Source organism: Hemicordylus capensis, chromosome 9 (assembly GCF_027244095.1).
Source record: "Hemicordylus capensis ecotype Gifberg chromosome 9, rHemCap1.1.pri, whole genome shotgun sequence".
NCBI classification, from domain to species: domain Eukaryota; kingdom Metazoa; phylum Chordata; class Lepidosauria; order Squamata; family Cordylidae; genus Hemicordylus; species Hemicordylus capensis.
In genome coordinates, this window is record NC_069665.1 from 28,015,548 (window position 1) to 28,040,194 (window position 24,647).

At 46.9% G+C, this 24,647-nt stretch overlaps 1 protein-coding gene across 1 annotated transcript; it reads right to left on the reverse strand.

Annotated features, from left to right (window-relative positions):
* Positions 1-1,125: 1,125 nt before the first annotated feature.
* KCNG4 (potassium voltage-gated channel modifier subfamily G member 4) lies at positions 1,126-24,394 on the reverse strand. Its single transcript, XM_053271064.1, has 3 exons — positions 24,084-24,394; positions 20,084-20,877; positions 1,126-3,930 (listed from the first exon to the last, which is right to left on the reverse strand). The coding sequence occupies exons 2-3, from the start codon at positions 20,825-20,827 to the stop codon at positions 3,148-3,150; spliced, it is 1,527 nt and encodes a 508-aa protein (XP_053127039.1). The 5' UTR covers positions 20,828-20,877; positions 24,084-24,394; the 3' UTR covers positions 1,126-3,147.
* Positions 24,395-24,647: the final 253 nt, after the last annotated feature.

A 24,647-nucleotide genomic window follows, 5' to 3' on the forward strand; every position in this document is an offset into this window, starting at 1 on the left:
CCTGGCGCCCACAGAGCCCTGTGGTTTTCTTTTGGAAGATTACAGGAGGGGTTTACCATTGCCTCCTCCCGTGCAGTATGAGATGATGCCTTTCAGTATCTTCCGATTCCACTGCTGCCCGATAGAGGTATTTCCCATAGTCTGGGAAACATACCAGCGGGGATTCGAACCGGCAACCTTCTCATTTAAAAGTCCTTCTCTTGGGCTCAACATCTGGGAGATGAGGAGGGAAGTGAGAGGCCCCCCTCTCCACAAATTGCCGCCAGCATACCTTTTTGCACTGCCACCACAGCACCATAGCACGATTCAGACATTAAATTGTACACGTGTACAAGTTTCTATACCAGTGGTTCCCAACCTGGGTTCCCCCGGGTTTTGCAGAACTATGAAACCCATCATCCCCAGCTACAATTTATTGTTGCTGGGGATGTGGGGAGTTGTAGTTCAGCAACATCTGGAGGAACTCAGGATGGGAACCAGTGGTTTATGCACATGTACAAGTGTTTGTGTGAATGTCATTTAAAAAGTGAACCTGGGTGCAGGCACCCTCAAACACATGGTATAGTCAGGCAGTGTGCGGCTGTACCTGTGTTCAACATAACATGTGGATAAGTGGATCTGTGTACAGATCTAGACATGTGTATACTATTCACTAGTTGTATGGGTGTTCGGCATAACATGTGAATAGGGTTTAGGTGGAGATGTAGAAGCATGGTGAGAGGACTTGTGGGTTAAAAAGAAAAGCATCCACTGGTAGGTCGACCACCTATCTTTTGCCCTCTCAAGCCCCCCAAATGGCCCCCCACTCCTCTGCCTGCAGATGGAGCACCAACACTGCAGGGCGCCATTTTGGATCTGTATTCACAATGTTGAAGAAAGTGTCTCCAACATGCAAAAAGGAAGGGCAGTGATTTAATAAGTACAGATCCCAGAAAATAAGAACTGGTGCGGGTTAAAAGGGACAGTTGGAGATTATAGAAGTCATCCCTCTTACTAAAAAGAAAATGAGATAATCCATTCCAACCCTTAGGCCTGAAGTATTTAATTATGTCCTTTAGACAGTTATGGGGTTCTAAGCTCCTTTACAATTCAAGATGCTACTACAATTCAAACGAAGGAGGCATTCATTCTCTTGTATTCACGTTCTTTATTCTTCCGTCGTTATCTCAATAAATTATACGTAAGAAAATTTGTTGTTAGCTAGTGTGAAAAGTTTACAGAGGGCAGTCTGCATTTCAAAGCATGCTGTATTCTTTTTTTTAAAAAAAATCCTTTCCTCCCAGTGCTAGACACGTCATTGATGGCACAATCCTCGTCCAGATAAAGATCAGACTGCTGAATACGGTGTAAAAGCTCCAGCGGATGGCATTTGGTGCCTTGGGCTTCAAAGCTGCAGACCTGCACCGAAAGCTCTTTGATATGCTCAATGCTCAGCATTCCGTAAGCGGCCAAGATATAGAAGACCGAGGTGAACCCATTCCAGCTCTTTGATGTCGCTGGTGGTGGCTGCAAAGGGCATAAGGGACGTCACGGCGGCTAGCCTGCGGTTTCCTTGCTTTTTGCCCAACACAGGAACTACTGCTGGACGTTGGAGTTTGCAGTTTGCCACCGGTTTAATCAGCATGATGAAAGAGCTGGCGAAGAACTTCAGGGTGCCATCCGCCAAACGCTGCTGTTGAATGACCTTCATGGAAGCTGGACAGGACTCCTGTTCAGTCAACGACGGGATCAGAATCCAGATGCCTCTGCCCGCTCGCAGAGAAGAGGCAAGGCTTGGGAGACCCCGACAGGTCGCCATCTTTCTCTTTCAAGGACTTCTGAGGCCTTGAGGGAAAGCTGGTCGCTCAGGGGTCGAGCACAGACGTTCCACGCATGAGGCTCCAGAATCTGTCCCTAGCACCTCCCATTCTAAAGATTGCAGGGCAGGGAAGTCCTTCAGCCTGGAATCTACGGAGCAGTAGCAGCTGGGGTGGGTGACTGGCGAGAGGGACCCTTAAGCATAAATTCGAAGGTGCTTACCTCTGATCCGGCAGCACCTGCAAGCTAATTTATGCCTAAAGGGGCCTTTTTCACTGCCCTGCTGGTGGCCACGCTAGCCACTACTGCTATGGAGGTCTCCTGCCATTCAAAGCAGACAGTACTGGGCTCAGTGGATTGATGGTCTGACTCTGAGCATCACCGCCACCTCTTGAAAAAGGGGAGGGGGAGAGGCAGATTTGGCCCCCTGACTCCAACACTTCCTGCTCCCTCTTTTGCTCCCCCAGGCTGTAAATTCACAGCAAAGTGTCAGGCAATACAGCCGTAGTATTGCATGGTCCTATCACTTGGACTAATGATCTTAAAAGGCTTCTGTTGTTTAAAGGAGCCACATGCACTCACGCCTCTGCCCCACAACAAGCAGCAGAAGCCGGTGCAGCCGGGTCGGTAGGAGAGACTCCTCCAGCCTCCCAGGAGCCGGACCAACCCCTGAGCTTCCTTCCAGGCCAGGAACCGGGATGGGTGAGACCATGTGGGCAGAGGGGTGCGGGGTCATCTCCTCTCCAGATTTCAGCTAATTTGGTACTGACCTCTCTCCTAGGGTTGCCATAATCCTCACTCCCTTATTAACATTCTTAGTTAATCTTTCACTCCTTTATACTAGTGGTTCTAGAGTCACCCCTGCCACTGGTACTGCCCGGACCAAGCCCACCCTACCTCACTTCCTCTACCTCACTTCCAGTCTTCCTTCTCCATACTTGTCTTAGTAAGCCTTCCAGGCTATCAGTCTGCTTCTCTGCTGTATGCCTTGGGCTGAAGGTTTTGGTCCTGTAACTGATAGGATGGATCACCTTCATCTGACCTACCTGTGATAGCTGGGTGGGTCTCTGCCCGTAGGCCAGACTCTTCTCCGGGATTTATCCATCAGCAGTATTTGCTGGATCCCACCCTTTGTGTTGTGAATTCTCCCTGGTGCTGCCGACAGGGTTCAGGCATCTGTTTCTTCTTAGCTATGCGCTGTAAGCTGTTGATTCACCCAAGCAGACTTTTGCAGAAGCAATTGGGTTGCGAATTGTGCATTGCAGGCCTTGAGGTACGGTTCCGCTGTGTGCATTACAGTGCCCAGGTTTGGTTTGGTTTTTTAATCAGCTTTTTCCATCAGGATTTTTGTTATCCTTTGTAGATGTACTTGATGGGGGACTCGGTTGCCTCCGAAATGAAGCTTTCGCTTTCATTCAAGGTATCGCTTTCATTGGCTGTATTGGCATTTTTCATCCTTGTTATCCGGGACTGCAGTCTCTCGTGCTCTCTCCGCAGCTCTGAGTAGGAGTGGGAGAATGTGTGGAATATGGAAGTCGCTGGGAAAGCCATAATTAATATCCCACTCAGGATGCTGCTAAGGGCCACCATTTGGCCTGGGACGCTCCTTGGTACCATGTCCCCATAGCCCACTGTTGTCATGGAGATGATTGCCCACCAATAGGAGGCAGGGATGCTGGTAAATTCCAGGACCTTCCCAGATTCATTTTCCGCAAGGTAGACCAGGGGGGAAAAGAGGGTGACTGCCACACAAAGGAAGAGTAAAAGCAGGCCAAATTCCCGCGAGCACCTCCGGACCGTAAGGCCCAGTGTCTGTAGGCCCAAAGAGTGCCTCGCAAGCCGCATGACATAGAGTATCCTCAAGGCACGTAAAACCCGTAGCACCAAACCCACCTTCTCGAGGTACGAGTTCCCACTTCGCTTGGTGTCCTCCCCCGTGGATTCGTCGTCCACAACAATGAGGGAGGCGTAGTAAGGGGAGATGGCCAGGAAGTCGATGATGTTCAGGGGCCCCTTGAAGAACTGACACTTGCTCTTGGCCTGGATGAATCGGAGGCAGAACTCCAGTGAGAACCAAGCCACACAGATGGTCTCTATGATGAAGATGTAGTAGCACTTCTGCGAACATTCGCCCTGGGGGCCAAACAGAAAGAAAGCCGGGTTAATGAATCTCTCACTTGTTTCGCCACCAGAGAATAAAGAACGGAAGGTGAAAGGCACACCTGTATGGTGCATCCTTGAACAGATCCAAAAATGCTCTAGACAGGGGGGACATTTTATAGGGGCCTTTTAAAAAATAGTTCTTTGGCACTAACTCATTATCATGAATGGGATTGGGCCATAGCTCAGTGGTAGAGAATCTACCTTCTGCTTGCACGCAGAAAGTCCCAGGTTCAATCCCTGGCAGCATCTCCAGGTAGAGCTTAGCTTTTTCTTTCTTTATTTTTTAAATGAAAGCTGAAATCTGGGCAAATCTGGGTGAGATGCTTAAAATCCAGGTGAAACTCAAAATTCCAGGGGGCTTGGCAACTGTACTCTCTCCCCCCACCACCCCAGTCCTTCCTGCCTAATGGTCTTAGACAGAAAGACAAAACTAGCCTAGGAAGCAGACTGGAAAGTTTGACCTAATCCCCAAAGGCGTTATTTTCTAAGAGGAATCTGGCCCATATTCTGGATGACTTTGAAAACGTCAAGCAAGCAATCATGAATAAGGTCAATAAATGCACCCCTGCTAACTGGACAAAGAGCCTCAGAGGCACCTTTTAAACGTGGTGGTTCTCTTTCTTGAGCAGGGGGAGAGCAACTGGCCCTATCCACCCCTCCAGCACAGCATCCCAACCAGTGACTGTTGCTGGTGTCTACCTTATGTTTCTTTTTAGGTTGTGAGTCCTTTCGGGACAGGGAGCCATCGTTATTTATTTATTATTTCTCTGTAAACCGCTTTGGAAACTTTTGTTGAAAAGCGGTCTATAAATTGTTGTTGTTGTTGTTGTTGGACAGCATTAATTGCTGTACCCCTGTAAGTATTTAATGTGTAGCAAAATCCACATGAGATTTTCCACATTAGATTGTCTGGGCAAGACTCCTGCCTCAAAACTCGGAGTTGGCTGTTGCCAGTCACTATAGCCCAGAGGTTTCCAAGCAATGGAAACCCACCAGATGTTGCTAAACTACAACTCCCATCACCCCCCAGGCACAATGAATTGTAGCAGGGGGTGATGGGAGTTGTAGTTCAGCAACATCTGGAGGACCATCAGTTTGGAACCCCTGGTGTAGGCAGTGTTGAGCTGGATGGACCAAGGGTCTGACTCGGAAAAAGGCAACTTCCTATGTTCCTAATTGACATTTGCACACACGTAACTGAAAGAGTTCCTTCACATTGGCAGAAACACATGGGCCTCGTATGATCCCTAAAGAAGGCACTCTCAGAGATTTTGAACTTACGAAGAGTCCTGTTGGACTAACCTGATCATGTGGCCTAGTGCAGACTGTAAGAAATGGGTGGGGGAAAGCAGGCGTGGGGTGGAGAGCTTCCTTCCTTCGTTTTTAGATAAAGTCGTGGTGAGTCTGAGCAGAGAGTGTTGGTGCTAGGGCCACTTAAAATCACGAGGCACTGTACAAAGAAGGTCACCTAGTCCAGCGTTCCATTTCTGAGATGGGAGAGCTCACAAGCAAAGCATCAAGGAAACAGTCTGGTCTTTAATGGTCTATAGACTTTAACAGTCTGTGGGGACACAGGAGTCACCTTAAGTGGCGCAGCGGGAAAATGCTTGACTAACAAGCAGAAGGTTGCTGGTTCGAATCCCCGCTGCTACTATATCGGGCAGCAGCGATATAGGAAGGTGCTGAAAGGCATCATCTCACACTATGCGGGAGGAGGCAATGGGAACCCCCTCCTGTATTCCACCAAAGAAACCAGGAGTCGGGATCAGCTTGATGGCACACTTTACTTTAGGGTATAAGGAAGCTGCCTTATACTGAGTCAGACCCTTGGTCTATCTAGTTCAGTATTATCTGCACTGACTGGCAGCAGCTCTCCAAAGTTTCAGGCAGGAGCCTCTTCCAGCCCTACCTGGAGATGCTGCCAGGGAGGGAACCCGGGACCAGGCGGATGCTCTTCTACCCAAGCTACGGCCCCATCCTGGTAAGGATGTTCAGAATTCCTGTTAGACATCCCTCCTCCCCACCAAGCTGCCAGGCCCCCCCCCCCAGGGGACTTCCCCCAAGCACAGAGTGGCTAATCAACATCTCTTTCTCTCACGATTCACCCTCCTACCATCCATCTGCCGCATTCGCTTTTCACAGGGCTCTCCTTCTGGGAAACTGCCTGTGTACAGAAAAAGGACCAAGAAAGGATCCCTTCTGCAATGGGCCACCAGCTCAATGGCTTTGCCTGTGCAAATTGCAGCACTGTAATCACTTTGCTTTGGAAGTAGTCGGTGTGTTCTTCTGACTCTGTGTAAAACATTGGTCTGGTGTCGTGCAGTGCCTCTAAAAATGGTTTGTTTCCAAGGAAGTCCAGATTTGGGCCCCCTAACCCTCCATGTACTTTGCCCCCAAACTGTAATTTGCAACAAGGGATCCTGGATGTTTGCAGGGAGAAGACCCATAAGAGGGATCCGTTGTGAAGCTGCTCTTTGCCCCACTTTGGGGGCTGTCCTCTTTCTAGTTCTCTATTAAAATCAGCTGAGATGTGAGTGTCTGCATCAAATTCAGTGGGGAGGTTTCACCTGACCAACAACTACAAAAGAACCCACATAAAATACCATCCAACTAGAAAATGCTAACATCTATTTAGATACTATGGAAGAAATTGTGGATAATCTTCATCTATCTATCTATCTATCTATCTATCTATCTATCTATCTATCAGATCAATAGATCAATATAGATAGACACACACGCACATACACACATAGATACATACACCCCGCAAAATTTAATACAATAATATAAATAGCTAAAAATGATATTAAAGACAGTTTTCATACAACTAAATCCAAAAACCATAATCAATGCACATGTAATGGAATGAATCAATCTTGTGACAACCAGTGCCAACGCACAGCATCAGAGACTCTAAAAATAATCCTAATATGCTTAACACTCTAAACCCATGGAGCAGTGGTCCAAAGAATCTTCTCTGGAGTGATTGGGCTAAACCCCATTAGATCTTTTGAGTGATCAACTGAGGTTTCACCTGAGCCAGATAAGAATTTAGGGGCTTTTAATGCTTGCTTCCCTTCTGAGGCGAGCATTACCCCAAAGCTTGTCTCCAGATGCAAGCATGGCAAACATGGCTAGTATCTCTGCTTGGGGGGTGATGGAGAATCAAAGCACCGTTTTATAAAACACAGTGCAAATGGTGTGATATTCTTATCCACTAATTAGCCCCTTTTGGCTCTGAAAGTGGAGGTTTTATCCATTCGCACACTATGCCCTGTTATAAACTCTTACATCTTAAATAAATGTTGAACCAAACAATATAACGGAGTCATCTTATGTGATTTTCTTATTCAATTAACAATAAAATAACAGTAATGATAATAATAAACTTTATTTGTTAGCCACCCTATAACAAATTGTTCGCTGGGCAACTCACAACACGGCATTAAAACATCAAGTAAAAACACATGACATATGAAATCACAGCACATCAAGAACAAAACACCACCACCAAAACAATACAAAACCATTTTAAAGGCAAACCTCACTGGGGAGGCTATTCCATAAAAGGGTAAAAAGGTAAAGTGTGCCATCAAGTCGATTTCGACTCCTGGCATCCACAGAGCCCGGTGGTTGTCTTTGGTAGAATACAGGAGGGGTTGACCATTGCCTCCTCCCACGCACTATGAGATGATGCCTTTCAGCATCTTCCTAAATTGCTGCTGCCCGATATAGTACCAGTGGGGTCTGTACATGCTCAGAGGCCCTCTTTTTGATTCTTAGTACATATGTTCAAGAGCTGGGCCCTGGAGCAGATTCTGGGTAGAGTGGCCACTTGATTAAATGCATCCGATCTCATTAATTGCGTGAGTTTTGGTCAATCAATCAATCAATCAAAGCAGAACAAATATGCATGTGAGGAAAAGAACAAGGAAAGGGGGCTTTTAAAAAAAACACCCCAAAATCAATTAATTTAACCAATCAATTAAACTTTGCAACCCTACTTCTGAGTCCTAGGAAGTTGCAATTGTAATAGGAGATTGTTCTTCCCTGCATCAAAAAATCACAGCCTGACCATTCCATGCCTGCAGTCGTCCGTCCATCTCTCTCTCTCTCTCTCTCTCTCTCTCTCTCTCTCTCTCTCTCTCTCTCGTCACAATCCACCACTGCATCTCTGCTGCAGGGATTGCTGAGTCACCCTTTCTGCATTGCTGCCCTGCTCTGAATAAGTAAACTGGGCTCCTGTTCAATCCAATCACACTAGGCAAGGACTTGTGTGTGGGAAGGCAGTGGTACCCTTTGGGACTTCAATTTATGGCTGCGAAGCAGTGCATTTCACCGCAAAGCTTGATGCGGGTGACTCTGCACGCTTCTCGTTTGAATAATGAATCCCGGGGCACTCAAGGAGCTTTTGGAGCATGTCACTCAACTCTTCTTTCAAATGTACTTGCTGCCGGTCTGTTTCTGAGTGCAGTTCAAAGCCATGGCTGTTCCCTTTAGAACCTGAAATGCTGAGCATCAGGTGGATGAAAGAATCGCTTCTACCCATGAGCCTGCTTGTTTATTAGGATTGAGTGGGGGGCATTCTTTGCATCTGTGATGCAGACACATCTGGAATACTGTATCTAGTTCTGGTCACCCCTTCGCAAAAAGGATATTTTAAAACTGGGAAAGGTACAGAAGAGGGCAACCAAAATGTGCTGGGGGACAGGCACTTTTCTAAGGAGGCAAAGCTACAACAATGATGCAGAGGCAACTAAGGGGAGGCATGTTTATACAATTATGCATGGTGTGGAGAGAGTGGAGAAAGATAGTTTTCCCTCTTGCATTACACCAGAAACAGGGGTCATCCCATGAAACTGATTGCCAGGAAATTTAGGACCAACAAAAAGAAAGGACTTTTTCACAGATAATCTATGGAATGCTCTGCCATAGGATGTGGTGATGGCCACCAGCTTAAAGAGGCTTAGGCAAATTCATGGAAGTCAAGTCTATCGATGGCTGTTAGTCGTGATGACTATTGGCTACTTCCAGCTTCAGAGGTAGGATGTCTCTGAATGCCAGTTGCAGGGGAGTAACAGCAGGAGAGAGGGCATGCCCTCAACTCCGGCCTGTGGCTTCCAGCGGCATCTGGTGGGCCACTGTGTGAAGCAGGATGCTGGACTAGATGGGTCTTGGGCCTCCTCCCCCCGCCCCATGTATGCCAAGGTCGGGTGCCTAACCTGATATGTGAATCCACAGATAACGAATCTGTGGATTTTGAGATCCTCTTGTATTCCTAGCTGTGGGCCAGCAAAAAAGGCCCCTTGGGCCAAATCCAGCTCCTGAGCCTTATGCTGTGCAGGCCTGGTGTGAATGCATTTGGGGCCTTCTTTGCATTGGCATCTGAAAATGTGGAACTCCTTGCTTCAGGAAATCCATATAGCCCTCAGTTTATCCAGTATTTTATGACCTTTTGAAGATCTGTCTTGTTTTTAGTTAAGTAAGTTGCTACTGAGGACGTTTGTTTAATTGCTGGCTCCCTGTTTGTTTTGAACTGCATTACACTGCTTGTCTACTTTTTTGTTTATTAATGGTTTAAGAGAGCCATTTTATTGATTGGCTCTTGTGTAAGCTGCTTTAGAACAGAAATCCCTTAAATAAACAAAGTAATCAATGAAATCTTGTGGTTCTGCTCCTGGAACTTTTCATCGACCAGGAAAGTGGGGATCTTGTCACGGTACCATAAAGCACCATTCCTTCCCCCCATCCAGCTATTATCGGCTGCAAAGCCCATATCAATCTCCGTTAGGCTTGTCAGTTTTTTGGGATTGGCCTGAAGTCTGTAAGAATCTGCATTCATCGCCAGGGACCTTTACATACAGCTGGCTTTACTGCACGTTTACTGGGACGCTTTACTATGAACTCAAAGATGTCCCCCCAAACCCAACACAAATAATGGATTTTTTTACCCCGGATATAAATCGGACTACACTCTAAAGCGCTGTGAAAAACCCGAATTGTGTGTGAACTGCTCCCCAATAACTCACAGGAACTTCGGGGTAAATCTGGCTGATATTCTGGAGGAGATGCAAGTTAAAGGGCTTTAAAAGGCCAATGTGAACAACTTCCAGGTGGCTCTTAAAAGATTTAAATGGGTTGGTGTTGGGAAAATATTGAGGGGGGAATATGGGTGGGAGTTGAAATCTCCAGAATAGCTTCAGTCAGAGCTGGTGATCTGAATCTCAGTGGGCATCTGTTTTTGACCCCTAAAGCTATTATCAGGGCACCAGATGCACATTGTCGGCAGAACTGTTTCCGGATCAGTTTTTACATTCATGAGTCTCGATGTTCCCAAGACTGTTTTGGAAGGCAATCCCGGAATGTCACAGGTTTTGTTATGGAAGCACACTGAGATCTGAAACGTGGGCTGGCTTCAGAGCTGGCATGGCCCCAGCCAACATGTTGCTAGTCAGTGAGAGGAGGATCAGATTCCATGGTCTCGCCATCTGTAACCAAAGACTTGATGCGTTCTGCTGCATTGCAAATACCGGGGGAACAGGGCTAGGGTTGCCAACTGTGGCTGGCTCCTCTTTCCGCATGCAGAAGGGTCCCCGGTTCAATCCCTGGCAGCATCTCCAGGAAGTCCTGGGAAAGACCTCTGCCTGAAATCCGGGTGAGCTGCTGCCAGACAGTGCTGACATCACTGAGCTACTGGACCAAAGGCCTGACTCAGTACAAGGCAGCTTCAGATGTGTATATATCAACCTCCGTTGAATAAGGTTTATCATCACAGACTATCCAACCAGAGGAGTTCTTACCCCTGGACTTCTGGGCCAAAGTCCAGGGCCTCCATAGTCCCTGGGGGCCCCCAAATCCTCTTTAGTCAATCTGGATGGCATGGTTGTTCAGCCAAGCATGATGATGCTTAATTTGCAGGGGAGAGGGGGCCTCCAAAGGCCTTTAGGTCCCGGCTCCAAAATTACCTAGGTGCATCTCTCCATCCAACCCTAGTTCCCAGGAAAGAAAAGTAGCTGGCCCTGAAAAATATGATTTTATTGGTGTGCTGGTTTTTCTCTCTCTCCTCGTTTTAAAAGAATGCCCTGCACATTTGGGGATATCAATCCAGAAATACATGTGTGTGGGTGGAAATGCTCAGAGAGAGGCAAAAAGAGTGATAAAGATGCCGCCAGATTAAAAGAAAAGCGGAGCAACTCAACAAATTAATATACATCACTGCATAAAGACCCTGGGTGCCTGATCACACTTCTCCCACTCTGAAATGCAACTGTCCTGAGAGATGTGCAATGGTCTTAAAAAGGCTCATTGTGAATACTTGGCTCAGGCATATTCAAAGAAGCCGATGATGATGCATCCCAAAGGGGTACACGTGCAAATACTTTATTGTAAAAATCAGACCCACAGCACACTTCTCCATCAGTCGGTCAGTCAGTCAATCATCTTTATTATTATGGAGCAAGACCAGAAGCGGGGGGAAATGCATTCCTCCTTGACCATTATGATTTCGTAAAAAGAGAAAGTTGTAAGGTGGGCGAGTGAGTGGGCGAGCGAGCAGTAGCTGAATTTGTTCCAGCAGTTCATAAGATGACTTCCCAGGCAAGGGAAGGAGAGGCGTCCGCTTGGCCAAGCTGAAGACTGACTTCGAGACACAAAGTCTAAATGGACTGTGGTGGGTTTTACAGTGTGAGGAATTCCAGCTCATAACAAGCACTGGAGTTGGCTCTTGAGTTGCTCTCATTGGGGTCGACCCGTAGGTGGGGACCAGGATTTGACAGATTGTCTCTTATTCCAGGATCCCGAAGGGGCATCAGGGGAGGACGGTAGCTCATCTGCTTTGCATGCAGAAGATCCTGGGTTCAATCCCTGGCAGTCCCTCCAGGGTGTTTTCCAGCAAGTACCCTGGCATGAAGGCAGTCCGTTTTAAGCACACCAGGATCAGCTCCTAATTGGCTTCTCCCAACTGTGGTAGCTGCCTGTCCTTTGCTACCCGAAGCCATGTGTACACAAAGTAAAAAATATTCTACATGAGAGCGCCTAGAGAGCTGCTGCCAGTCAGAGTTGACAATACTGGACTGCAGTCCAGTGGTCTGGACTCAGTATAAGGCAGCTTCATGTGTAGAAATAATAAACGGGTCAGTGTGCCCTGGTGCAAGAGACATAGCCTTGTAAAGATGACATTTGCCTTCCCGGTTGAACTCGGTGCTGGATAATGGCTTAACAAGCTTCGGAAAACAGCCAAAGCAGACTTGGAGGTTTACCAGTTGTGAGCCGGCCTGGGGCCATGGGAACATGCTGAGTGCCACACTAGAAATGTGGTGGCCGATTTGGATCTTGGAACCTGAACTGCTCCCGGATCCAGGAACAGAGGAACAGAGGAAGCTGCCTTCTACTGAGTCAGACCATTGCTCCATCTAGCTCAGTACTGACTACACTGACTGGCAGCAGCACTCCAGGACGTAGCAAGGTTGGAGGGGGCCCAGAGACAAGATTTTAAAATGCACCCCCCCATAGAAGCTCAGCTCATGAAGTAAAGAAATCTTAAAGGAGGATGAATAGTGGTAACAAAAAGCAGAGTAAAATTGTGGACGAGGCAAGTCATTGAATGGAACTAGAGAAAGACATGCTGTTCTGGTAGCTCCAGGTCTGAACACTCACATCAGTTTTGGAGGATGAATACAACTAAAGGAAGCCCGGGCAGGTGCGCAGCTGGGGGAGTCAGTCATGTGACTTGCCTCGGGGGGCCCCCCAAGGCAGTGGGCCCCCAGACAACTGTCTCCCCTTGCCCTATTATAGTTACACCCCTGAGTTGCCAAGGTTTAAGACAGGGGTCTTTCCTTTACAGAAATTTCCCCTATAATCAAAGAGACCCTTCTACACCCAGGCCATTTTCACCGACTGTACTACAGAACAGAATGCTATGGTTCTTACATGCATAATTACTACTGTTTTGTTCATTCTTTTTTTAAACACAAGGTATTGTGGTATTGGGATCGTGGCAGATTGCTCCATAAAAGCATCCTCTCAATGTATGTGGCAGATGAGAATACCCAGTACCTGATATTCCGCCTCTGAATATGGAGGTTCCATTCAGCTAAAAGTTGTTGATAGACCTCTCCTCCGCAAATTTATCTCATTCCATTTTCAAGCCATTTAAGCTAGTATCCAACACCACATCACATGGTGCTGTGTTCCATAAATTAATAGACATTGCACAAGAAAGCGATCTGGAGCCAGTTTGCATTCAATGGTGCCCTGCTCTCTGTTTTTCTGCCCCTGGGATCAGTATTATATGCCTACAGTTGTGTTTTCTGGATCCTCATTGACTGGGCTCTGTGGTTCTCTGAATGAAGCTAGCACGATGAAGCCCTTTTAACTGTATTTACCTGAATAGAAGACAACTCTGAATTCCAGACAACTCCCTTAAAAACAGAGGTTAAATACAGCTTATACCTGTATTTACCTAAAAGGATCAGCACCCTGAATTTAAGACAATGCCTTGGTTCAAATCTCCGAACACCTATATCGGGCAGCAGCGATATAGGAAGATGCTGAAAGGCATCATCTCAGACTGCGCAGGAGGAGGCAATGGTAAACCCCTCCTGTATTCTACTAAAGACAACCACAGGGTTCTGTGGTCACCAGAAGTCGACACTGATTTGACAGCACGCTTTACTTTTACCTGGTTCTAACATCAAAGAACCGGGGCGGGGGACCTAGTCTTCTGGTAAATACAGTAACTATTAACCCCCCCGATCAAATGTATCACCTTCAAGAAAACCATTTAGCTTTCTGGAGATTCTTTGCAGAGGACATGCTATTTTGACAGAATGCAGCACAGACTCAGGCAGGCTGCAGAGAAAAGGAAATTCTCTCCTTGCAACGCAACCTTCCGCTGCTCTCGTCCACTGAAAAAGACCAAACTCCACTGCTGAACTTCAGTGCGGCTGTATTCAGCATTTCATTGAATGATTTATCAGGCTATCCAGCAGATGCAGCCTTTTCTGTTTCACACCTCCCACGGTGGTGCGCTAAGATGTGGGAAACGGGTGTACTGGATGATGCAATTCAATCACAGAATGAAAATATCTACTATTGCATTTCAGTTTACCCAATTATGTTTTCTCCCCAAATGTGTGAATAATCAAACCTTTGCATGTTTACTCAGAGAGATAAGTCTTGCCAAGTTCAACAGGGTTCACTGCTTCACGGTCCCAGCCTATGCTGCATATGGCCCAAAATGCCATCGCTATATGTTGTTTGACCTCAAGATGTATCCAGCAGGATAAACATCAAGTAGATCTCAATTATTTACAAGGAAATTGCTTTCGTCTCTTGCATGTTACACTTTTCCACCACCGCTATGGTGCAAGCTGAAAATAATTTGCAACATGTTCTCACACATTTTAGGTGCCGGTCCTGCTGTGTTTCATAGAATGCATTCCTAAGGAAATGTGCATAAAACTGTAACCTTACACTGGATTAGTTTAGCACACTTTAAACACTTTTTTTTTCTTTTTGCACACAGAGTTTGAATGGCTGACGGCTTGCAAAAAAGGGGGAAACGGTTGACCAGTTTATTTATGTATTTATTCTTCCATTTCAATACCGCTTTTCATTAAAATAATCCCAGAGCAGTTCACAATAAAATGAAAACAATGCACAGTTAGGACACAAATCAAAAGTACAAATATTAAATAAAACATTAATATCTCTCCATTTAAAAGTGTAAAAACCTATATAAAACAGCAACACAGAGAACAGCAGCAGCGAAAACTGTTTTCTGACATAGGGGGATTGCCAACTTTCAAAATCAGCTGCTTCTGCTGTGCTTCTACTCAGGAGCAATCCAAGGTATTGCCGCTTCTGAGGAGAGATACCAAATTCTGCCTTGCTAGTCTGCACCCCTGGCGGGGCCCAACCCTTCCAAACTTTGAAAGTGGCAAAGGAGGTGAGGAGGAGGGAAGGTGGCCAGTGGCCTCCTCTTCTCTCCTCGTGCTTCTTGTAAGGAGTGTGAGGAGAGGCATTCCTTGAGAAGCTCGTGAAAGTCCGAGATCAATCCTAAAGAGCTGCTCCAGTGGTGCCAGCAAGGGGCATCTTTTCACCTTGTTGGCATCCCTGTAATCTGCCACCTGAGGTGACTGTCCCATGTTGCCTCATGAAAGAACACCCAGGCATCTATATGGGTGATTTGGTCTGCAGATATTAGAGCAGGCTGGGCAAAATATATATATATATATATATTGTGGCTGGGAGTTGTAGCTCAACAACAGCTGGGGGCCCAAGTTTGCCCACTCCTGAACTAGACAGTGTGACGTTTCTCTCCCTAGCATTAAAAAGCAGTTGTTAAAAGTTGCCTAGCAAGCTGTTGTAGAAAGCACAGTTTATGTCCTTTCCTTTTTGTGGTGAGTGGGCTACCCTAATAGGAAGCCGTGATTCTAATCAGCATTCTTTTTTTAAAAAAAAAATATTTTAAGTAGAGAACCAGGAGGTACTAATTATGCTGCATTAATTCACACATTGTGTGAGGATGTGATTGCACATATGTGGCCTGTCATTTGTTTTGCAAGTTTTCTGCATTTGACACCAAGAATGTTTTTAAATGCTTTCTAGAGATAAGGTGTGAAGGCCTCTGTATAGCTTGATGGGTTTTTGATGTTGACATGGTGTTTTGCTCAATGTTGTGCAAACAGACTTAGACTCAGGTTAAGTTTATTATGATCTGAGACCAGAAAACAAACAGAGACAGAAACAAGTGGGAGGACGCGATGCAGAGTTACAGAAAAACCAAGAGAACTTATAGCTTATATTACATCAATGTACAATATTATGGATACACATTGAGGTCATGTGTATCCCCTAAATGGGATATTTAATGCCTTGGGTATTTAAGAGAACGTCTTCTTCATTATGAGTACCACTACCCATTGAGGTCATCTGGAACACATTGGATAGATAGATAGATAGATAGATAGATAGATAGGTAGGTAGTCTGGGTCCTCCAGGAGCCAGAGGCCTGGACAGCTCCCAGATATGTATACAGCCTAAACCATCAGCTCATACTGTGCGGGAGGAGACAATGGTAAACCCCTCCTGTATTCTACCAAAGACAACCACAGGGCTTTGTAGTCACCAGGAGTCGACACCGACTCGACAACACACTTTACCTTTAACCGGTTCTATGTCATGGCCATGCATCTGCCTTCTGTGTTTAGTTAGGCTCTAAGTAAAGATCATAACTCTTGTTTTAGAATAATTGGTGGTCAACTTTTCCTCGGAGCAATAGGTGGCAAAAGCCTAGAAGACCCCTCTCATCCCTAGCACAGAAAGAGAGAGAATAGCAGTTCAATGTTGCTAATAAGATTGTTATTCAGTCACCTTGGCCTTTTTTAAAAAAGCAGGTGATCTATCTATCTATCTATCTATCTATCTATCTATCTATCTATCTATCTATCTAATTTGTACACCGCCCTAAAATTTCATCTCTGGGCAGTTAACAATAGTATAAAACAAGTTAAAATATATACAAAAACTTAAAACAATTTAACAATTTAAAAATCAACCATGAATTAAAACCTTGAAATTTTAAAGAACAGAAAAAGCTTGGGTGAAGAGGTGGGTTTTCAGATGCTTTCTAAACATTGTCAGAGATGGGGAGGATCGTATCTCAGCAGAGAGCGCATTCCACAGTCTCGGGCAACCGAGAAAGCCGGTCCTCAGCCGAGCTGGCGGCAACTGGAGACGGACCTCTCTGGATGACCTCAATGGGCGGTGGGGATCATAATGAAGAAGACGTTCTCTTAGATACCCAGGGCCAAAGCCATTTAGGGCTTTATAAGTTAAGACAAGCACTTTGTATTTTGCCCGGAAACCTATTGGCAGCCAGTGTAACTCTGGTTGTTTGATTACGTTGTTTTCTTAATCTAACCTCCTAAGTCTGATTAAAACACACAGGAGAGAGAGAGAGAGAGAGAGAGAGAGAGAGAGAGAGAGAGAGAGAGAATTTAGGATAAACGATTCGACTGCAATCCTATGTGCTTCCTGGAAATTAAAAATTTGAGAGACATGATTGCTAGAGGATTCCCCCCTCCCCACCACCGCCAACACAGAATATGAACTGTGCTGTAGAAGTGTGTTTGGCAAATGAATGAAATCATTAGATGAAAAATCTTGAAAGCATGTTTCTGCAGAAAGCCTCTTTAGAATCTAAGCCTGCAGCCCTAAATAAACTTACTAAGGAGGAAGGCTGCGATCTTATGTATGCTTACCTGAGAGTAACCCCTTTGAATGCAGTGTGACATTCTTCTGAAGGATCGTGTCTAACAATGGGCTGTCTTGTTCAGCCCAGAGGGACTTCATTCTGAGTAATTGTGCTTCAGATCCAGTTGATAATCACTCTGGGGTTTTTTTAAAACCAACTCATGGCTCTCTCTCTCTCTCTCTCTCTCTCGCTCTCTCTCTCTCTCTCTATCTATCTATCTCTATCTATCTATCTCAGGAGGAGCTTTAATAGGCACAGGGTTACTTCATCAGAGAAAGCTTTTAAAAATGCTTTGTTGAAACTATTAGTGAGCACTGATAGATTTAAAGGAGTTTCATGAAATTGAAGCCATTGCAGGCAAACACAGGAATGTCCCAAGTTTTAGCTCTCTGGATGCGCCTTCGTCAACTTGGGGACAGAACCATAGCTCAGAGCATCTGTTTTGCAGGCAGAGGGTCCCAGTGACTTTTGGGCACAGCAGGTTTTACCATGAATTTACCGGAAGGCTTTACTGCAAACTCGAAGTTGTCCCCCCAAAACCACTGCAAATACACTGCCTGGTGTATTTGCTACCCTCCACAACGGCTACACTCTAACGTGCTGTGAAAAACCCGAATTGTGTGTAAACTGCTTCCTGTTTCCGAATATGAATATGAAAAGCAACTTGTGGGGAAAGATTTTTTATTTAAAGGCTCTTTGTGTCACTCAGCAACAAATAAATAGGATCAGCTTTCTTTCTGTGTTGTGTTTAATTTGCAAAGAGGGATGCTAGTCCTCAAGTGGGCTTAGCAGCCATGACCTGGAATACCACCCTCACCCCCACCCCCACCTCTCAGGTATGCCTGACTATGGCACTTTGGCATTTAGGAAAGAACAATCTGCAAAGGTTCAGAGGCACTCTTGCCTGAATACTTATTCTCCCTGGATAGGAAATTATGGTAGTATAGGGAGATTCTACTCTAGGTTCCTGTACAGCAGGGATTCTCATACTCAGATGTCATTGGACTACAACTCCCATCATCCTTAGCCACAACAAGGATGATGGGAGTTGTAGTAGACCAACAACATCTGAGGACCCAAATCTGCATAGGAAAAAGATCTGGGAAATGGGGGAACTGAATGCTGAATGATTCCTTTCCTCACCAGCCAGCTGGAAGCTAAACACGTTCCTACTTTCTCATTTCAGTTTTAGAACTCGCATTGAAGTAAGTCCACCAGTGACCTTCATCCCAAATTAAGCCCTTTTCCTAATCCAGGCAAGTTTAATTACTCGTCCTCTCACTCTCGCAATGAGCCAAGACTTTTTGCTTCCCCCCCCCACCCGCCCCCGCCGTCTCCTATTTGATCCTTGGCTTTGATCCCCAAGTGACCTGACCTGTCTCTGACCTACACAGCCCAACGTAAGGGCAGCTCCGCAGACTACAAACGGTTTCAGGGAATGCCAGCGTCATCTCGCTGTCGGATGACACACAGCGTGGATCTCATGGGCACATTTCCGAACATGCAGCTGGGCCACGTGTTGGAAAGCCTGGTGTCTGAAGGGCTGATTCACAGATGTGACTATCACTTGTTTACCATGATGACATGCACATGGGAATGGGGAGAAAAAGCTGCTCCTGTGGGAGTGAGCATGAATGGTCCCCTTGGCTAAGCAGGTTCCAACTTGGTTTGCAATTGGATGGGAGACTCCATGTGAATGCAGCAAGAAACTCATCTTAAGGGATGGGGCCATAGCCCTGTGGTAGAGTATCTGCTCATCCCTTAAGATGAGCTTCTTGCTGCATTCACATGGAGTCTCCCATCCAATTGCAAACCAAGTTGGACCCTGCTTAGCCAAGGCTTTGCATGCAGAAGGTGCCGAATTCAGTCCCCGGCAGCATCTCTGGTAGGGCTAGGCGAGACTCCTACCTGAACCCTTGGAGGAGAGCAGCTGCTGCCAGTCAGGGTAGACAACACTGAGCCAGATGGACCAAGGGTCGGACTCAGTACAAGGCAGCTTCCTATGCTCCTGTCTTCTTAGACAGACCAGTCTCAGAACATGGAGCTTAATCTGCTTTTAGTACTCCTAAATATGGCCCCTATGGGCCATCACAGATATATCACTGCAGAAAGGACTTGTATATTGCTGTCAACATGCAGCTTTTCAGCGGGACCAATCCACACATTCTGCTGCCATTCAATATAGATTCAATTCAGTATAGGAGGAGAGCTGGTCTTGTGGTGGGAGAGGAAAGGTTGTGCCGTCGAGTCAGGGTTGACTCCTGGAGACCACAGAGCCATGTGGTTTTCTTGGCAGAATACAGGAGGGGTTGACCATTGCCTCCTCCTGCTCTTCTTTTCAGCACCTTTCTATATTGCTGCTGCCTAATATAGGAGTTTGCCATATTCTGGGGAACACACCAGTGGGGATTCAAACCAACAGCCTCCTGCTCTCTGAGCAGATTGCTTCCCCACTGCAGCATTAGGTGGCATTAATTGTCCCCTTTTCTAAGCAGGGTCCACTCTGGGTTGCATTTGTACGGGAGGCATTTGTGAGCACTGTAAGATATTCCCCTCAGGGGATGGAGCTGCTCTGGGAAGAGCATCCGCATGCTTGCTTGCAGAAGGTTCCAAGTTCCCTTCCTGGCAGCATCTCCAGACTAGGCTGAGAGAGGACTCCTGCCTACAACCTTGGAGAAGCCGCTGCCAGTCTGGGTAGACAATTCTGAGCTAGAGGGACCAAGGATCTGACTTGGTATATGGCAGCTTCCTGTGTTCCAAGATATATCAAGTGGTGTGAACCCAGCCAGGGATATGTGTGTGTGTCGTTTACTATGTATAACAGAGCATATCAACATAATTGTAGAAGAGAGACTGACTTACCCGGTCTTCTTCTTCTCTTAGGTCCGGCATTGTGCTGATGCAAAGGCTTATCGCTGTGGTAGCCACAAAAAGGATGGAGAGGCAAGCAAAAACCTTGCCCGGCAGACCCGACTGGGGGTTTTCCACCATGTCCCTCAGCTTGTTCATAAACTGTCCGAATCTGGTCTCCTCCTCCAAGATGCAGGCCGTCACCTTGTTCCTCTGCAGTTCTTCCTCCTTGCGCACCTCGGACATCTCCTCGGCCTTCTGGAAGAGCTTGCGGAAGCAGCAGTTCTCCAGGCTGGAGTCCTCGATGCCCCAGTACCTCAGCTCCTCCTGGAAGGACAAGGCACATGTGTCCTGAAGGAGCATCAGTTTCCCCGCCGCGAGGAAGCTGATGATCACCCCGAATGCGCTGGGGTTCCGGTCGAAGAAGAATTCGTGGTTGTCCTCGTCGTAGTCATCGCATAACTGGATGATTTCATCATAGCTGCTGCAAAACTTGAGTTTGCTCAGCCGGGACGATGGGAATTCATCCAAAGTACTCCAAGGCAGTAGGTACTTGAAGCCGCCCACGTTGATGATGACTTCCCTCTTCAGGTCAACTGTCTGGAGCTGATCCAGATGGTAAATCCTCTGGGCCCTTTGGTAATGGACCCCTTTGACGGCTGGAGTCTCGACCACCGAGATGGGGAAGAGATGGGTCAAGGAATTACAGGAGGCGAAGCTGTAGTCATGGTCGCTCCCTCCGGAGAGGATAGGCATCTCTGAGGATTGTCACCGAGCTTCTCGAAGCAGCATCAGAGCAATGCGAGCTAGTGGGAAGGCAGAGGGAGGAGGGAACAGCAGAGAATCGTGACCATGTGTGAGATGAGAAATGCAAGCATCCCTCTCTCGGAGATGATTCTTTACCAGCCTCTCTTTGTTGATGGTGTGCCCCAGCTGTTTCGAATGACACACTATGAAAAATAAGTAGCCTCTGGACACAAGTTGTATTCCTGGGGAAATATGGTTTATAGCCTCCTGATCTGCTTACATATTGGAGACATTGTCCAGCGACCCCCCTGGGGAAGCTGCTACTCTCGTGTGAGTCAGGGGCAGCAACCCTTCCATGAGGTGAGATGAGATCGCTACTGCAGGCAACAGATTATTGGGGCACCAGTGGGGTGCATAAGAACACAAGAACAGCCCTGCTGGATTGGGCCCAAGGAAGCCCATCTAGTCCAGCATCCTGTTTCCCACAGTGGCCCACCAGATCCCTCTGGGGAGCCCACAAGCAAGAGGTCTCTGCATGCCCTCTCTCCTGCTGTTGCTCCCCTGCAACTGGTACTCAGAGCATCCTGCCTCTGAGGCTGGAGGTGACCTGTAGCCCTCTGACTAGTAGGGCTATAGGCCTTCATGAAATGATCCAGACCCCTCTTCAGGCCATCCAAACCAGTAGCCAACATCACATCTTGTAGCAAGATGCCCTCCTGCTTTTTAAAGGGGGAGAGAGAGCGTTGGAAAGCTTGTGGAGGTGAGCATGAATTGCCCCCTTTGCTAAGCAGGGTTCACCCTGGCTTATATTTGGATGGGTGAGTGTGTGTGTGTGTGTGTGTGTGTGTGCGTGCGCTGTCTGCTGTACGATATTCCCCTTAGGTGATGGGGCCACAGCTCAGGGATAGAGCATCTGCTTTGCATCCAGAAGACCAACAGGCTCCATCCCTGGCACTATCGCCAGTTTAGAGCTGGGAGAGAACTCCTGTCTGTAATCTTGGAGAGCTGCTGCCAGCCAGTGTCAACAGTACTGAACTGGATGGGCCAATGATCTGACTCAGTTTAAGGCAGCTTCTTATGTCCCTGTCTTCCAAAAAGGGGGAAGAAGACAGAGAGGAGGATGCACAAATGTGGAAGCAGTATTGAGGGTATTGGGGTATTGGAGGTGCCCCAATGGGAGGGCAGGATCCTGACCTCCTGCCTCAGGTGCAGAGAGGCTTTGAGCTGCCAATGCCGTGACAAATGCAATTGCAGTCATAAATATAATAATAATAATTAATAATTAATAACAACAACAACAACTGCTCGATCAGGCCAGAGATCTATCTGGTCCAGTATCGGGTGCTCAACAGCAACCAGGCAGATGCCTCCTTGTCTAGAAGCTCACAAGCAGGGCATAGGAACATAGGAAGCGGCCATATACTGAGTCAGACTATTGGTCCATCTAGCTCAGCATTGTCTACAGTGACTGGCAGCAACTTCTCCAAGGTTGCAGGCAGGAGTCTCTCTCAGCCCTATCTTGGAGAAGCCACAGAGGGAACTTCGAACCTTCTGATGCTTTCCCCAGAGCAACTCCATCCCCTCAGGGGAAGATCTTACAGTGCTCACACTTCTGGTCTCCCTTTTATATGTAACCAGGGCAGACCCTGCTTAGCTTAATGGGGCAAGTCATGCTTGCTACCAGAAGACCAGCTCTCTCTCTCTCTCTCTCTCTCTCTCTCTCTCTCTCTCTGGCATGAAGGTGATAGCCTTCCCTTTTGTCTTCAGAGATATACTGCCCCTTTACATGGGGGTTCCATTTAGCTATCCTGGCTGCTAGCCGTTGCCAGAGCTCTCTTCCATGAATCTGTCCAATTCTTTTTCTTTTTTTAAGCTATACAGACCAGTGGCCCCTGCTACCACCGCACCCCATGGTCATGCATTCCCTAGAGTCGTGTTATACTCTGTTTACTTTTCTCTGCTTGGAGCCTGTCACAAATCAACTTCTTTGGGTGATAGAACTTCAGTAATAAAACTTTCCCAGAATGCAGGTGCCCAGTAGACTCTTGGGGATTAATTAACACAGCACTGCTTTGTCTGCCTTCGGAGAACAAACTGCACTCGTTATTTAGACTGGCTGTCCTCAGCCAGCTCAAATGTTGCTGCTTTCAGCTGAAGAGTCACACATATCCATTTACTATTATAATTAATTATTATTCAAAAAAACAGCAAAACCAAGGAGAACAGAGGCCATATCTCAATGGCACAGCATCTGCTCAGCATGCAGATGATCCCAGGTTTAATCCCTGGCAGCATCTTCAGATAGGGCTGGGAGAGACTCCTGCCTGCAACCTTGGAGAGCTGCTGCCAATCAGTGCAGACAATATTGAGCTAGGTGGACCAAGTTTCTGACTCAGTAGACAGCAGCTTCCTAGCTTTATTTGGGGAGTGGGCTTGGAGAGAATATACTGGCTATCGGCTTCCTTTGGTGAATGTTTGTGATCCTTCTCAACATTCACAGTAGGCGTGCAACTCTGAAACTTTATTAGCTGTTTTTGCAGCCAGCCGTGAAAGGAAGGAATGGGAAATAGAATCTGTTTGTGGATGCTCTAGATAGTACTATCTGCTGTTTCTTTTCATTGGGCAGTTACAACTAAATCGTTTGTGTCTATAGGTTTGCTGTTAATAACAGAAACAACGAGAAGCAACAATGGGGCTCATTTAGCTTCATGTATACTGCTGTCTCCTACAACAGCCCTGTAAGGTAGGTCCATCTTTTTAATGACTGTGGACAACAGAGGAGCACAGAAAGGACAGTCTGAGCTCATGCATATAAAAGCAGAGGTGCCTGTAGCAGAGGGTTGGGTTTTTTTTTAAGACCTTCTGCTTAGAAATGCGAAGAATGAAATCATGAAGCCATATCCAAATGCATCAGAAAGTGCATCAGTATTATTTCCCCCGTATTTCAGAGGTGGGTGCCGAGGGGAGGTCTGCATCATGTCCTTTTGGGAGAGGCTTCCCAGTAAAGAAATCTCACTGCAAATCACTGAGCAAATACATACATCTCTCCCCACTGCCCTGCCCTGCACTGCCTTGGTGTGGGTACTGTCATGAAATAATGCACCCAGTGCTGGATAGCAACCCAATCTGGAAAGTTTCGGGGTGCTGCGGAAGAACGCAGCAACTTGTGTGGGCGAGAGGGGGGAAGAGAGACATCTACCTCTAGCCAGCCACCCACCTGCACAAGGAGCAGCCATTCGGACCGAACTTTCGCAAAGTTACTTACTGCGCGAAATGCAGGCGGCATCCAAGTAACTCGCTCCCCAGCAAGCAGAGGGTGCATGATGACCAAAGCTAGCAGCATTCCTATGTGGTGTGAAAGGGATCCTCGAGCATCAGAAGTACAGATTCCATGGACTTCATACAAATTTCCCCGAGAAGGCAACCTAATCTCTGCTTCTGGTTTCACCATCTGCTTTTCCTCAGCCAAAGGGGTGAGCTTTTATGGACTGAGCCCACCTAGAAGATGACCTTGCAGCCCGGGAAAGCATCCCTGGAGTTTCCTAGGGAACTGAGAGGGATTCTGCCTTCTCCCTGCCACAGCTTTGCTTCCCTTGAGGGCTGCCAGTGTGGTCCTGACAGGAGAGGGGAGGGGAGAAGGGAGGGCTTAGAAATAATCTCTCTCTCTCTCTCTCTCTCTCTCTCTCTCTCTCTCTCTCGCATCCCTAGAGCAGACTGCAGGGAGCACCAGCAATTCAACTGCAGCCCGGAGTGAAAGCAGAGACCCTTGGTTCTCGCTGCACATATTCAATAATGAATCGATGCTGGCAAACACCGTTCATAAAATACT